Consider the following 12,490-nt stretch of genomic DNA (forward strand, 5'->3'; position numbering starts at 1 on the left):
AGACCATTTGATTGCATACCGCATGTACTTGACCTCTTTCCCTGTTCTGTTTAGCCCAGACTGAATGTAGCAGCGTCACTGACGCACAGCATACCCTGTTCTAGCCTTGTAGGATCACCCTGTATCTCTCCGCGTCGGGTAGATTCCTGACCGCCTGAGGCAAGAACTGAGTCACCCCCATCAACAAGCATCCATTATCTTTTCGCCTCAGGTATCAATCGGACCGGATCAACTCAAACGATGAAATTTGTCCGAGGCATTTGTCAGCAAAAATTTGCAACGGCCAATCGATAGCAGCAATCTGCCGCATGATTTGCGAATATGCTGGAAGTACCTTGTTGTTCCCTTATCTGTATCTACCTTAGTCTACTCGGGAATCGGATGTGATTTGAAATCAAGCAGTGGGGTTCTACAACCTCTATAGTGTTGTCTTAAGACACAATGCTCTCCAGAGCTTGTAGGATAAAAGCCGACGGCCTCCCTCCCCCGTATTGCCTCGTCCCAATTAACACCCTACAGAGTGTAGTTGCGCTATCATCACGTCTCGAGTGATTCCTAGATCCAATTGCAACAACCCACCATGTCGAAACTCTTCTCCCCCATCCAGGTCGGGCGCATGCAGCTCGGCCACCGCTTGGCCATGGCCCCCATGACTCGATTCCGTGTGGATGACGACCACGTCCCCCTCCCCATAGTCAAGGAGCACTACGAGCAACGCGCCGTCGTCCCCGGCACCCTTCTCATCACCGAAGCCACGCTTGTCTCGCCGCGCGCAGGCGGCTACGCCAACGTGCCGGGGATCTGGAGCGAGGCGCAAATCGCACAGTGGCGCCAGGTGACCGACGCCGTGCACGCCAAGGGCTCCTACATCTACATGCAGCTGTGGGGGCTGGGCCGGGTCGCCAACCCCGAAGTCCTCAAGCGAGAAGGCGGCTTCGGCCTCGTGTCTAGCAGCGACGTCCCCACGGACGAGAAGGCGCCTGCGCCGCGCGCTCTCACCGAGGAGGAGATCTATGCCCTGATTGGCGACTATGCGCAGGCTGCGCGCAACGCCATCGCCGCGGGTTTTGATGGTGTTGAGATCCATGGCGCGAACGGGTACCTCATTGATCAGTTCACCCAGGATACGGCGAACAAGCGCACGGATGCGTGGGGCGGGAGTGTCGAGAAGCGGGCGCGCTTCGCGCTCGAGGTGACTCGCGCGGTTGTGGAGGCTGTTGGGGCGGACCGCACGGGGATTCGGTTCAGTCCCTGGAGTAGCTTCCAAGGGATGCGGATGGCGGATCCCGTCCCGCAGTTCAGCTACCTGGCGCGGAAGACGGCGGAGATGAAGCTGGCGTATGTGCATGTCGTGGAGTCGCGAATTTCGGGCAACGCGGACACCGAGTCGACGGATCAGCTGGATTTCTTCCTTGAGGCGTATGGCCATGCTAGTCCTGTGATTATCGCGGGCGGCTACAAGGCTGATTCCGCCCTGGAGGCGGTCGACTCGCGCTACAAGGATTACGACGTGGTGGTTGGTATTGGTCGTCCGTGGACGTCGAACCCTGACTTGCCTTTTAAGATCAAGGCCGGTATCCCTCTTCGGCCGTACGAGAGAGAGTTCTTCTATTTGCCCAAGGATCCTAAGGGTTACGTTGACTACGAGCCCAGCGAGGAGTTCAAGGCCACACAGGTTGCGGCTTGAACGTGATGTCCCGTTTCCCTTTTTCTCTGCTTATTGGTGTACTAGAGAGATACCACTGCATTGCATATCGCATATCGTGTATATAGACTATAGAATCGACCTTCAATGATGGATCATTGAGTTCTCAATGTTTGTACTGTAGTTGCAGCTGTCAGAACATGCTGTACCGCAGACGAGGCAGACTCACCCTGAACTCCGGATTCTCCCTGTCCGTCAGATCCAAAAAGTCAGAGTTCTCCAGACGCTGTCCCTCGCCCTTCATGTCGCGACGCCGATTCTCATAGATATAGTAGCACTTCAACAAGACAGAGAAAACAATTGCTACCGAGACCGTCGCCACGATCGAATCTTCGCCGGTATATAGTCTGGCTCGTCTTCCGTGCGGAACGTCAACGGACCTAGAATATTTCCGAGACAGAACGACATCAGCACGATAGCGTTCATGGTGACTTTCTTGGTGTGGCCTGCGACATTAGCACCGGCGATGGAGTACATCAGCGGCAGAGCGGCCCCGACACAGTTGGTCAGATAGTTGCCAGCTAGCTCGGCGGCTTTCATTCCATCATGGGAGAATGCCATCAAGCAGCCTCCGAGGAGCCCACAGGCGAGGATCCCTATGAGGCTCAGGCATCGCTGATCAAAGCGACCGGCCAGATATGTGCCTGTGAGGATGCTAATAACGCTGACCACGCCGCCCGGGATGGTGAGTAGCTCGGTTTCCTTGGTTGTGTAGCCGAAGCTTTTGATGATCAGCGCGGAGAAACTGCTGATGGCGGCGTTGGAGATGTTCATTGCGGTCACGATCACGGCGATGAAGTAGGTCTGGGGGTCCTTGAATACTTCTACAAATTGGTACATTTTGAAATGCTTGTTCTCGATACCTGTCCGATTCTCCCGGAGACGCTCAATCGCGAGGAGTTTCTCCTCATGGGTCAGCCGGGACGCCATCGGATTGTCTGGGAGGAATATCATGACGCATATTCCCACAGCGATGGTGATCAGTCCAAAGATGAGGAACATGATCTGCCAGGACCGGAAGCGGTCACCTGTATAGAATAGGAGTCCATATGCAACGAGAGCTCCGACGATGGTGGCAGTTCCAGTACCTAAATACCAGAAACCTATCCGCTTTGGCTGTTCTGTGAAGGTTAGCAACATTCTCGGCCACGAGAGATACACCTTACCATTCCTCTTGTACCACATTGAAGTAATCAGGATCAGTCTGGTACCTGTCAGAATGTACTCGGACATTGAGATTGCAGGGGTTGGCAACATACGCCGGAGCAACTGCGCTTTCAAAGCATCCTAGCAGGACACGGAGGACAATGAGTCCAGCATAATTCTGCGCAGCATAGTTCAAGGTAGTCAGGAGTCCCCATAGCGTCACTACAGCCGTAAGCACTGCACAACATGCCAAATGGCGAGAGTCCCTACCGTTGAGGCCAAGGTATTTTGCGATAGGCAGACGTTGCATGAGATATCCCGTTGGGAACTCAAAGAACAGGTAAGAGACGTAAAATGCTAGGGCCAGCTTCGAGAATTGGTCCGTCTGCATGCCGGTATCCTTGAGCAAGCCCATGACGGAGGCATAATTGACTGAGGTAGTGTAAGTCGCTGCAGGAATCAAAATCCGTCCAGGAGTCTTACTTACTCAAAATCTTGTCCTGATACTGGAGAAAATAAATTGCCCACATAAGTGGGACGATCATCCAGTCAATCTTACGAACAAGCTTCTCTTCATCAATCTCGGTAAATGCCGCCGTTCCTTCTGAGGCAAGGAAACATAAAGCTGCGTCTGCCTCAGTCGAAGCTGCAGGGCTGAACTCCTTTGCTTCGATATCCATGCTCAAGTCACCTGTTTCAGGTAATGTGCGCAAACCACCAATTGTTGTAGCCAGTGTTCTGAAGAAAGGGCTCGACATGATATCCTTGCTACTCTTCTTATAGAAGTGACTTTCGCTACATTTGCGGTGCCCATGTTATCAGCGCGGTCGCGGACAGCATGGCTGGCACATCAATGACCTTCCGCAAATGAATGATTGGAGATTGACAAGTGAGAGAGCAATCGCACTGATAGACATGTCGGTATCATCTTTCTTCAAGTGACAAGGACTTCGTCCAATTGAACTTCCTAGAGGAATGAGTCTATGTCCCGTAAGAGATGGAGACCATGATAACCCGGAGAAGCATGTGCTGGAGAGATACTCCGACTCTGGCGATCTGTCCGAAAGAAGCAGGTGGTAATCATCTCCATGGCACAGGAGATATCACTGATAAAGACAATATCAATCCCCGCACGAGGAGGGAGGTTGCCGTATCTATGAGGATGGACGATAAGACGTGCATTATCAGGATGTTCATCAGAAAACTTTTTGTCCCTCATTTGTGAGCACATGCAAGTAGAGTCTCGATGGAGGATTATGGAACGAGTCCCCTGGCAGTGAGCTGTCTCTGATAGCAGACAATGCTCTGGAGACGGACCAAGCGCTTTCCTATGAAAAACTCGTTCAAAAAGCTCCATGGTCCAACGCCCCCTGCTTTGCAGGGAGACACTCTCTGATCAAGTGGCATTAGTATCACGAAGATACCTGAGGTTAGTTGGCATCAGCAATCGACTCCAAGATGACAACATAAGCCATTGGACATATTCCCTCGATCGATTGAGTACGAGAAATCGATAATCTCTCAATTCATCGTGAGAGAATTTTTGATCACTCTACAAAGGCTTCTCACCCAGGCAACTGCCCTTGTCCTTATAGTACGCTCAGCCAATCGAAGTCGATATGAGCGAGACCGTCCCAAGGTCTGTTGAGACGAATCGATAGTTTCATAATAAAACAAATATCACCCAGCAAAACGCGCTATTGTAGAAAATATTGAAGTCGGGTAAGACTCTTCAGATAAACCCAACACGATTTCGATAGTTCCTACCACGCCCCATCCGGATCGTGACTGAGCGACTGACCGCTTCTTTTCTCCGGTAAGATTCACCAAAAGGGCGATTTTAGAGAGGTATCCTGGTCGTTCTATTTTCTTTCAACGTCGATCTTCAGCTCTGTATGAATCATTGATCGACCGTGTAGATACATCGTCGCTTTGAACGACGGGAAAGCGTGACGCGGATCTACAGCGCTACAGAGGTCATTTGACAGGCATGTACCCCAACAAGACATACAGGCCCGATAGAAGTTGGCATACAGAAAGTTGCCGAGCAGCAAGAACTAGGTCATGCTCTCAGTCTAATGTTCCGCCAGCTTCCATTTCTCCAGGTGGTTCTCCAGATAATTGCATCGTCCACCCCGCTTACACCCCGCCTTTCTTTCCATTCTCAGCAAGAGAATGGTTTAGTCGTAATTCGTACAGTGGAGATAGTACTCTGATGATTCAAAAAATGGACACATTCTGATAAATGCAGCTACCCCAGTTTTTTTTGACTGGTTTCGTATTCCCCACCAGGAGCCAAGCTGTGAGCTGCTCATGTTGAGGCTACTAGCACCAGGCCGCCAGCTCCCAAGTCAAGAGTCCAGAGTTCAGACGTAGGCGGAAACCAGAAGCAAGGGTTCTGAGTGGATCCCAGAGGGTGTTTGAATCATAAAACTCTCAAAACTCAAAAAGCCTGTGCCTTGTGGTTGGTTCCTGGTGATTCCTCCCAGTTCTCAGTGTCTTCCGCTCCGCCGAACCGAAGGGTAACCGAGTCCGAACCGAGAAAATCATCGACCTGGAATAAACAAAACCGTTGTGGAGCAGGTCCTGATTATTGTACTATCCCCAGACCCCAGTTGTTTCCGGGGTTATCCATCGGCATTTGGCATGGCATGAAGCCGGCTCGACGAGGTCTGACCCTCACCCAGTCCAAGAGTAAACTCCATAGTCCATAATGCTAGTCCCAAGAGAGCGGTTGCCAAGCAAGAAAAACGTGGCTATCTCGTGGCCTTGCACAGACTGAGAGAGAGTTCTCAGACATAGAGCTAAATTATTGAAATGATACCCAAGCCACAGAGCGTCTATTTTGTCTTGGATAGCGGCACACCAGGCAATAATCATTCCTGGCGTCTTAGGTTGACTGTCGAAGTAGGAAAGAGCACATCAGTTATTTGGTAGTCGTACCGAAGCAGATCGACGATCCCCTCTCTCATGATTTCGCTATGGCCATTGTAAGCGAGGATAATGCCATTGGTCTTTTTGATCCTTTGGTTCACTGTCCGGGGTAAGTTTCGGAGAGATTTGTCACTAGCAGATTGATATGCCAGCGAGGGTTCTCTGCTCGTTCGACATCACCAAGGGTTCAAGTATGACAAAATTCAAAGCCGAACTGACATCATCTTGAAGATCAAATATGCACAATAGGTTGATCTCAACAGTCGGTTTGCCCCAGATGAGAAGAGCCCTCAATTTCTGGCACTTGATATGGTCCAATAAGCGATCCAGTCAGCGGCGGACTGAGCTGTCAGGGCAGGGTAGGTAACTTGTGTACAACACAACTCGAAAAGGGGGAATCAAGCCCAGGACTGGGCAGCAGGCCAACAATGCCAAGGTAAGCAATTGTCAAAAGCAGATTGAGCCGGAGACCGCAATCTGAAGTTTCAGCATCAAGAACTTTATCGAAATTGACTTCGAAAGGAGCGCTTGAGACAAGTCTCGCCTCTCATCTGCTTCGTTGAACAACAGAAGGAAGCAAGGACAACAGCCTAAATACCGCCTCAGTAAGGTAAATAAACATGGAACAAACACCTATCTACAAATAGCAGCACAACAAAGTCAACAGCATTAATACTACTCCGTAGTAACTGGCAAAGTGCTAGGCAACCCACAGTAAAAATCACGATAAATTATCCAAGCACGCCCCTAAGCTTATCAGACCACAGAAATCTTAACAGCGCACTGTCTCTCTCCCAATTTCCACCACAAACAACCACCCGCCTAAGCACGCAGCCTTAATCAAAATAGCTATTAGTCTAATTTTTTAGCCACAGGCTCACAGCTGTATGACTGGCGTCTGCTGTGAGTGAACGTGGCACGACTTGCCAGTAAATAAGGAAAATAATCCGACTCCAATTACGTACTCCCCAGTACTCCATACCCAAAGAGACGATAGCTACCTTCCGAAGTAATCTTCCCCTTGTCTAAGGAATTCATAATCCTGTCGACTGAGAGCAGGAGTCGAGAAAGCTTGTCGAGAAATCGAGATATACCTTCAAATTCGGCTGAATCTGAGACAGAAAAAAAAAAAAGGAAAAAAGCAAAGGTAACCTCGTACTTCGAGTCTCCGTGCTGTGGTGGTCGACCCGCTAAACTGCGTAGGCGAGGCCCATCGACTCCATTTTTCTGTAGGCGTCGGTGTATGTAAGATGCAGGGGTTTGTCGCAGACTTGCAGCTTACAGGAGTTGATTTGCTGGTCTCACGAACCCTGCCAGTGCGTGTTTAGTTCTATCCACATTCATATGCTGTTAATATTGGGTGATTACTTCGTAGTCTGTATGCCAGGGTTCGGTTAGTAAATTAGTAGGGTTGGAACAGTCTGGGCTTGAGTAATATCTTGAATAGATAGATATCATGCTAGTTACGGAGACTGTACCTAGTAATCAATCACCGAGGTGACAGACTAACAGTGACACTTGCCGGTCAAACGTCCGATCGGCCATGGCCGAGGGAATGACAATAGTGATGGACCCGTCATTTCCTATTGAGGTGATGACTGGCGACGGTTGTGCTCCATAGGTAGCTTTGAAACGGGTACTTTGATTAAGCCTTTGATGATCTTGTCATTAATGTCAGTATCAACTGCTCTTACGCTGTACTTTGATGGCGATGGGCCGGATCTTCTACGCTGGTTCATCCTGCTATGGAGCCGTGGAGAAAAAGGGATGACAGTCCCATATATTATTAGTGACCCATACAGAACACATGAGAGGTTGTAGTAGGAGTGTAAGACAAGCAAGTCCGCCCCGTGAGATCTAAAGCAATGGGCTCAAGCTAATCCAGTTATTCGTCACTGATAATATCATTGACATGTAAAGGTTGGCCCGTCAGACTTCAGCCGCTGATAAATTACCCAAGAGGGAAACGGCGGGCGGGAAGACGGCAGAACATCCACAATCCGAGGTGTTCAATGATATTGTTATTATTTGTTGAGTCGGAGTTGAGGTTTGAGAGCGAGCTCGTAGCCTAAGTGGACAAGTTCGTGTACTCTGGACGTGTTTGGCTTTGATGATCACTAATGAAATTATTTGAAACTGGGGCCAGCTCAGTTCCAGACTATCTACTCTTATCTTGGCGTCCTTGTGTGACAAGCATACTGGCAAAGCCGCATCCGTCATTGGTGCGTTTTCCTCCACCGGGGAAAGCTCATCAATAGTATCATGAGGTTGTACCTTTTGGTGCATGCTTACTCACCGGGGAGGTTTAACTCAGCAGCTGCAGGAAAGTTTGCCATCGGGGCGATCCGTATTCCACAAATCAACGCTAAAAGATGTCTTGGAAGAGGCCATGGCAAAAAGGGTGCTCATCCTCATTAAGGGATGATGTTTGCTTGTCAAGTTGTCGAAGAGAAGGCCAAACTATTAAGCTGCATCTACCTAGTAGTGCACGGCTCCCTCTGTCGTTTGTCTCTGTCACCGGAACAAGTAACTGCTTTACCTACCATCGCCTTGTCCGACTTCAAGCTCTCCAGCTCGGTTACCGGCTAATGTCCCGCTCCCACCAGCCGCTGTAGACTAAAAAGCGCGAACTCGTATGTAGGACAGGCCAAGTAAGACCACAGAGTACAGGACGAGGTAGCTTAGTGGGGATGATGCGCACGAGGAATAGAAGTAAGTATCATGGATAGATCGGCAGCCTGCCTACCTAAATGGGCCCATGAGCATCACAGTTTCCCAATTAACCCGTTCTACCGTCAAGCTACGAGAAAGCTCCTCGCATGGGTTTCAATTTTGTTTCATCATTTCATCAAACCTGGCCGAGATGGGTTTATTAATGTTGACTGAGAACAAAATTAACTTCAATTCGAGCCTAATTGAGAATCTGAAATTAACAAGACGAGTAAGGGGAGAAAGCGATAAAGCGAAAAGTGGAAGATCAATGACGGAATCACCGGCACAAAAACTTGCCGCGTGCGGACAGAAGACCAGAGTCCCCAAGTAAGGTGGCATTACTAAATTGTCGTGTCACGTCCATTCTGACAGGATACCACTCCGTACTCTCGTCTATCTAGGTACAAATCCGAATGCAGGCCGGTAGAAGTCCATCAGAGCCAGGACACAAGAGTTAGCTTTCATCAGAAGTAACCCCGCAGAGTAAGGTAGGCTGAAGAATGGGAAAAATAATGTTTCTTGTCTGTACTACTCTGCCATCTGTGGTGTTACTATTCCCCTCCGATGATCTTCTCAGATTTGCCTCTTTCCCCGGAGATTATTCCTCTCCACTCCCTTCTGTAGTTGATCCCCGGGTCTTGGGATTACAAATAGTACCTTAGAAACACGTACCTATGGACTCAAACCCGTGAGTTTCTTTCGAACCAATCACAGCAATGCATGCTGGGTCAAGAAAAACTTCCTTTTATCCAGGAATCCTGGAGAGTTTTCCGTCTCCCCGTTCGTCCTAGATTGCTGGGCTAATATTGTTTGTATGTTTGATCGACTTGGTCCAAGACTCCAAAGCTAATGTCCTCCCCGCTTTCCTTCCTTCCTTCGGAAGAAAAGAAGGCACGTCACTATTATTTGCATAATCGTTCCTTTTTTTTTTTTTTTTTCCCCTCGGCATAAGTATGACAATTATTCGATATCATCATCTCCACAACAGCAACCTACCCAGTACTAGCTGCCCATCACCTCCTCCAAACCAAGACTTGAGAATTCAGTAGTAAGAGCCAATTTCCCCGTCTTCCCTCAAAACAAGAGCCGTAGTTTTCTGGTCCCATTCCAGTTCCATTCTCTCTCCTTCCATTCATCCATCCACCCCATTCATCCTTCCAGTCGCTCTGTTCCAGTCTCCAGTCTCCACATTCCCTTGTCGACGGGCGGAGTACTTAAAGTTAGTGCTCATCCACCAGGGTCGCATCCTTTCCACAGTAGTCTTAATATTTAGTCTAGCAAGGTTGCTTACGAGCTTCGACTTACGAGACTATCTAACTAGTTGATTCCGCGCTGGTGCCTCGTCCTCACTGCTCCGTCTAAGACTAGCCTCGACTAAATCCCTACTAACGGCCCTTCATCCCGATTCAGGTAAGTTGCTCTGTTTTTCCTTCCCCTGCTCTTTTTGATCCGTGTCATTTGTTGTTGTGGTCGTGCTTCTCTGGTCTGGCCTCTTTGGAATTATTTTGGTCCATATTTTTCTTTTTTGTCCTTTTCTTTTTTTTTTTTTTTTTACCTGTGAAGAGGTAAAAAAAAAAGAAGGAAAAAAAAAAAAAGAGAGGTTCCCTCCGGAATAATATCCAGCATATATTTCTCCTCCTCTTCTTCTTTTTCCCTTTCATCCTTTGGATCCTTCTGCTTTGTCGTCAATAGCTGTGCTTCTATTTTGCCTCTTAAATTCCCAACCAGCAGTGCTGTGTGGTCTCTCTCCCCTTCCACCTACCTTTTATAATCCTCCATTGCTCCAGCTAGCTGGATTCCACTTTTTATTTCAATTAGTTGCGATCGTCTGACAGTTCTTATAAAGCACCATGTCCGCCGAGCACAACGCAGCCCTTGAGAAGGACGTCGGTCCGGATAACACCATCAACGGCTCTTCTGAGAATGCCAGTGCTCCGCAGCTTACCTCGCAGATGACCCACGAGGAGCACGAAGTGGCCAAGGCCGCTGCTCGCTTTGGCTATGGTCCTCTGGCCAAGCCCAATCCCACCGAGTACAACCTCCCTCCCTTCGGAGGAGAGTTCCAGCCTGGTCTGTACAAGTCCGTTGAGAAGCGCAAGTTTGCCAACCCTGCTCCTCTGGGTTTGTGTGCTTTCGCCCTCACCACGTTCGTGCTGAGCTGCATCAACATGGGTGCTCGCGACATCACCGCTCCCAACATTGTCGTCGCTCTTGCTTTCGGTTATGGTGGTCTCGTTCAGTTGCTTGCCGGCATGTGGTAGGTTCTCTCTGTCTTCGTTGGAGCTCGAGCTCCGTGATCGTATCTTGTTGCCGCGGCCGCTCACATAGTCCAGGGAAATGGCCATCGGTAACACTTTTGGTGCCACTGCTCTGTCCTCTTATGGTGGTTTCTGGATCTCCTTCGCTATTGTCTTGACCCCCGGTGGTTTCAACATCGAGTCGGCTCTCGTCAAGGCCGACAATGGCAGCACCTCCATGTTTGACAACTCTTTCGGTCTGTTCCTGATGGTGAGTTCTTCTGCTCGGGTTTTGTCCTCTTGTCAGCGACCGCAGCTAACAATCCGCAGGGCTGGTTCATCTTCACCACCATCCTGCTGTTCTGCACCCTAAGATCTACCGTGGCTTTCTTCCTCCTGTTCTTCTTTCTCGATCTCGCCTTCCTCCTGCTCGGTATCGGCTACATCCAGCGCGACAGCGCGGGCAAGCCCAACCCTCCCGTCATCAAGGCCGGTGGTTTCTTTGGTCTCCTGGCTGCCTTCACTGCCTGGTACAACGCTCTGGCCGGTATTGCCGACAGCAGCAACAGCTTCTTTGTCATTCCCGTCGCCCACTTCCCCTGGTCTCCTACCGGACAGGCCCGGAGAACCAAGACCGAGCGCGAGACCGTCTAAGCGCGATCGTATATTGAAAAGGCTGCAGAAGCCTATACCTGTTGCGCCTATTGCATCAGTCTCTGTGCGTGATTGAGGGATCGGCAATACGGCACGATCCTGACTTTTAATGCTTCAGATACCCATTCTCGTAAGATCATTGCTGTTTGGTTAGTTCATGTCTGAGCTTGGTCACTCTGGGCCCAAGCAAGTGAGACCTCTGAATCCGCAGCAGATAAAGATGGTCTTGTGGACATGTTTAATATTATGTTTCCCTTTTCCTTCTGTTGGTTCCGACCGTTGGTATAAATAATGCGTCCAGGATTGGATAATGATGATGCCTGTTGTCTTGACAATGGGCGGGGTCAGTCTGTATTTAGTTGGCCGTCGATAATGAAGTGTTGACGATAATGCTGTGCACTGCACTGTATCGTATGAGCATCACTCCGGGCATCCACACGAGTCATTGCGCCGGTGCAGCTTTAATAAGTTAGTGCCATCGAGCAGCAGGCCCAGGCCAATGCACAGCCCTTGCCATCAGATTAAGCGTTGGCAATGCCGGTGGTTGTCAACAACATGCTGCATAGTCTCAACTTGCAACAAACCACCTCATCAGCAATCAACTGAACCACACCCTAGGAACGAACGTCAGCCAAATCGTCTCATAGATCAGAGCACATAAGCGTAAGGAAACCTACCACCACAACAGATCAAGCTTAATCGTCGACGTTAGTATAACCCAGTTAGTAAGTATACCTCATATGAACAATAGTAACCTAATCGAGTCGATCCCATCAACGGAGCGCGTTGACGGACTCGCGCACCAGCAACACGATAGTAAAAAACAAAAAAGAACAAGAACAAACAGAAACTCGGGCTGAAACTGGGCACCACACCCTATATGTAACCTACCTGAGGCATTTTTCCTTCTTCGGTGGCAGTAGAAGGGGTGGCCAGGTGGGTCGGCAGCAGTAGTTCGGTGATTTCTCGGTTTTCGATGGTTGACTCGAACTTTTGTCGCTCTCTGATTTTCTTATTTTGATTTAATGGTATTGTTGTTGGCGCTGCCGTACCTGACGCAAAATCTTCTTGACTTGCTATTATATTATTTAGAGAGCTTCAG

General features: G+C 49.4%; 3 protein-coding genes across 3 annotated transcripts, besides 3 other annotated features; 2 read left to right on the forward strand and 1 right to left on the reverse strand.

The window, feature by feature from the left end:
• Positions 1–580: 580 nt before the first annotated feature.
• NFIA_080870 (alkene reductase) lies at positions 581–1,687 on the forward strand (the record flags this gene model as incomplete). The annotated part of the gene is made up of 1 exon (XM_001260039.1): positions 581–1,687. The coding sequence occupies one exon, from the start codon at positions 581–583 to the stop codon at positions 1,685–1,687; it is 1,107 nt and encodes a 368-aa protein (XP_001260040.1).
• A 151-nt stretch (positions 1,688–1,838) lies between these two features.
• On the reverse strand, positions 1,839–3,609 carry NFIA_080880 (putative MFS transporter; the record flags this gene model as incomplete). Its single annotated transcript, XM_001260040.1, has 6 exons — positions 1,839–2,035; positions 2,086–2,826; positions 2,872–2,909; positions 2,965–3,073; positions 3,122–3,283; positions 3,339–3,609. 6 exons carry the CDS (start codon positions 3,607–3,609, stop codon positions 1,839–1,841), a joined length of 1,518 nt encoding a protein of 505 aa, XP_001260041.1.
• A 6,000-nt stretch (positions 3,610–9,609) lies between these two features.
• Positions 9,610–9,657: a microsatellite.
• A 355-nt stretch (positions 9,658–10,012) lies between these two features.
• Positions 10,013–10,050: a microsatellite.
• A 14-nt stretch (positions 10,051–10,064) lies between these two features.
• Positions 10,065–10,092: a microsatellite.
• A 255-nt stretch (positions 10,093–10,347) lies between these two features.
• Positions 10,348–11,388, forward strand: NFIA_080890 (acetate uptake transporter family protein; the record flags this gene model as incomplete). The annotated part of the gene is made up of 3 exons (XM_001260041.1): positions 10,348–10,754; positions 10,831–11,005; positions 11,065–11,388. The coding sequence occupies 3 exons, from the start codon at positions 10,348–10,350 to the stop codon at positions 11,386–11,388; spliced, it is 906 nt and encodes a 301-aa protein (XP_001260042.1).
• Positions 11,389–12,490: the final 1,102 nt, after the last annotated feature.

Source organism: Aspergillus fischeri, genomic scaffold (genome assembly GCF_000149645.3).
Source record: "Aspergillus fischeri NRRL 181 1099437636264 genomic scaffold, whole genome shotgun sequence".
NCBI classification, from domain to species: Eukaryota; Fungi; Ascomycota; class Eurotiomycetes; order Eurotiales; family Aspergillaceae; genus Aspergillus; species Aspergillus fischeri.